At 60.1% G+C, this 2,939-nt stretch overlaps 1 protein-coding gene across 11 annotated transcripts in view; it reads left to right on the forward strand.

The window, feature by feature from the left end:
• Positions 1 to 2,939, forward strand: part of SLC35H1 (solute carrier family 35 member H1) — a 14,835-nt gene that overhangs the window by 4,306 nt on the left and 7,590 nt on the right. For 4 of the 11 annotated variants that reach the window (XM_073880329.1, XM_073880330.1, XM_073880331.1 and 1 more), the window contains 2 exons: positions 1,399 to 1,986; positions 2,579 to 2,729. In XM_073880329.1, coding sequence (XP_073736430.1) covers positions 1,867 to 1,986; positions 2,579 to 2,729 — 271 coding nt within the window. In that variant the 5' untranslated portion in view covers positions 1,399 to 1,866. The remainder of the gene's footprint in view (positions 1 to 1,398; positions 1,987 to 2,578; positions 2,730 to 2,939) is intronic. The other 7 variants (XM_025875602.2, XM_025875610.2, XM_025875609.2 and 4 more) reach the window with 2 other exon arrangements.

Raw genomic sequence — 2,939 nt, forward strand, 5'->3', positions numbered from 1 at the left:
CCCTTTATTTATATATTTGACACAGCGCACAAGCAGGGGGAGTGGCCGGCAGAGGGGGGAAGGAGAAGCAGGCTCCCTGCCGAGCAGAGAGCCCGATGCGGGGCTTGATCCCAGGACCCTGGGATCATGACCTGAGCCGAAGGCAGCAGCCTAACCAACTGAGCCACCCGGGTGCCCTAGAATTTACCTAAAAAAAAAAAAAAAGTTGGGTTCGAGGTTCAGGTAATTATAAGTAAGTCTGATACCTACAGGATTGTCAAGGTTACAAAGGATGCAGAGCAATTCTTAGTTAATGTGGACCGTCACTCTCAGGGACCGCCCCCCCCCCACCATATCACTAAAAGCTAGGAGAGTTCCCCCAAAACACCCTCACAGGTTTCCAAAGTTCCCCTCAGGAGAACCGCAGCCCTACGATATCCTTCCAACAAAGCCTTAGCGCTAGCTCCCAGTTTGCCTCGGGGGAGAGCGGTGATAACCCAGCTTCCAACGTACAGAGCTGAGTGAGATGACTCCCTTCAGAAAGGACTGGAGGTGGGGAAAGCAGGGTATGTTGGATTAGCTGGCTCTAGGAAGGCTTCCAGGAGGTGGCATTTCAGCAGGTCGGGAATGTCTCAGAGGAGGAGATGGGAACTGAAGGGACACACACGTGAGGCAGCCGGTGGGATAGCTGTGGACCTGGGTCAGCCCGGTCTCCTCAGACCTCGTGTGCTCTGGGCCCTCATTAGGGTTGCCTAGACTGATAGGCTGGGAGCGGTTTAGTTAGGCAAGACCCTAAAGCAGGCACCGCCTCTATGGGAGTGGCCCTTAGAGGCTAAGGGCAGGGTAGGTATTGGTTTCCTGGTCCATTTTTAATACCTTAAAGATCAGATCAGTGCCCTGAAAACCAAGTGCCCACTCTCTTGCACTGAGTCATCGAACAACTCACAGTGGACAACTCACGGTGTGCCCAGTGGGTGCAAGACTACCATGAGCACAGTGGTTCCCTGTCTTCCTGGAGTGCACAGCCTCCCAGGGGACAGACACCACTCAGATGGGCATGCCCTGCACAAGTGCACCAAAGGGAAAGTAGGGGAGCTGTGGGAGCACCCCATCAAGGAGGGGTCGTCCCCGAGGAAGCAGCGGTTGAGCTGAAGTTGAGTAACATCAGCTGAGAGAGGACTAGAGGGTGGGCAGTGCGTCCGTTCCTTCAGGCAGTAGGAGAGAGCCTGTGTGTTGGGGGAACTGAGGCAGCCGGTGGGATGGGGACAGAGAGCCTGGAGCTGAGGCTGGAGAGGCCAGCAGGGACAGGTCAGGACGGCTTAGCTGACAGGAAGGCTCTTGGTCTTTATCATAAGAGCGCTGGGAGCCACTGAAGGGCTGACATCTGATCTGACATGATCCAATTTACATTTTTAAAAGGTCACTTTGGCGGCAATTCATAGAGAACGGCTTGAGGCGACAGAGTGGTTGTGACTGGAGCTCTGTGAGCCCAGGGCTGGGCCTGTGCCCCTTCCTGCCTCCCCCCTCCCCCAGCTTCCGCTTTGGTTTGCTCCCTGTGGGCAGGGGTGGGGTGGACCAGTCAGGCAGCCCGGGCTCTGCCGGGCCACCCAAGCTTCCTTTCCATTCCTCTAGCCTCCGACCTGGAGACCTGTGAGCCCTGTGTCCACTTAATGATGGAGAGGGTTGGCTTGGGCCACCAGCCCCTAGGGTGAGGCCTCTGCCTGGGGCTCCGTGGATGATTCCGAATCATGGAGGCGAAGAGGACTCCTCCAGCTAGGAGACCTTGTTGAAAGTCGTGGCCCAGCTCTGCCGGCTCTTCCTGTGGTTGTCCTCGGGAGAGGTGCCTGCCCCCACTGACCCAGAGGGAGGGAGTTGCAGCTTCCCCGGATGGGGAGGTGGGCCCTCGACGTGGCGTTTGTGTGGAAGGCCGTGTTGACCCTGGGGCTGGTCCTTCTCTACTACTGCTTCTCCATCGGCATCACCTTCTACAACAAATGGCTGACGAAGGTAATGGGAGGCCTTGCGGTGCTGGGGGGGCTGGGGGAGAGGGGGCTGTGGCCATGGCCCCTGCGTCCCCAAATATTTAGCAACAGGATGGCACGGGCTTCAACTAATCAGACTGGAAGCCGGTCACACTAGTGATGGGACAGGGCCCTAGAGCCCTGCTGCGCCAGGGGTTCCCCTCAAATGTGTGGATCGAGGGGAAATCGGGAAAGGGGGAGACACCGAGTAGAGAAGGACTTCAGTATTTTCGTGACCGGTTGGGCCACACTGGCCAGTGCTAGCTGTGACCTGGGGGGCGGGGGGCTGGAGCAGGAAGTTGACAGGCCTGTGGAAGCCATGGGGACAGCACCGTGGTCCGACTGAGCCCTGGTCTGCCACCTGCTCTCGGCCTGGTCTCCACAACTGGAACTACGGGGCTCTCATCCCAAGTGACTGCAGTGTCCGGGGGCGGGGGAAGCCCCCTGGCCACTGTAGAGCCCTGGGGAAGCACCCAGTTAGCGCCACTGCCCGCAGTGGGGGGGGAGGGGGCTGCGTGGGGGGCCGTGGGGGGGGAGGCTGTGAACCCGCCCGGTTGTCTCTGCTTTGGGTCCCGTAGAGCTTCCACTTCCCGCTCTTCATGACGATGCTGCACCTGGCCGTGATCTTCTTGTTCTCTGCCCTGTCCAGGGCCCTGGTTCAGTGCTCCAGCCACAGGGCCCGCGTGGTGCTGAGCTGGACGGACTACCTCAGGAGAGTAGCTCCCACAGGTACGTGGCCGTGGGGCGGCCATGGGCGGGTGGGGCTGGAGGGGGCTCGCGTGGAAGCCGTGGGCTAAGAACGAGGAGCCTTGGTGGCTTGGAGCAGAGGCCCTCTCCACCCCGCCCCCCACTTCATTCCTCTCGGCCTGCCTCCCCCCAGCCCTCCTGCTGCCTCTTGTGTCCTCCCCCCCCCCCCCCCCCCCCCCCCCCCCCCCCCCC

This window comes from Callorhinus ursinus, unplaced genomic scaffold, assembly GCF_003265705.2.
Source record: "Callorhinus ursinus isolate GAN/ISIS: 27379988/994484 unplaced genomic scaffold, GSC_fseal_2.0 scaffold38, whole genome shotgun sequence".
Classification (NCBI taxonomy): domain Eukaryota; kingdom Metazoa; phylum Chordata; class Mammalia; order Carnivora; family Otariidae; genus Callorhinus; species Callorhinus ursinus.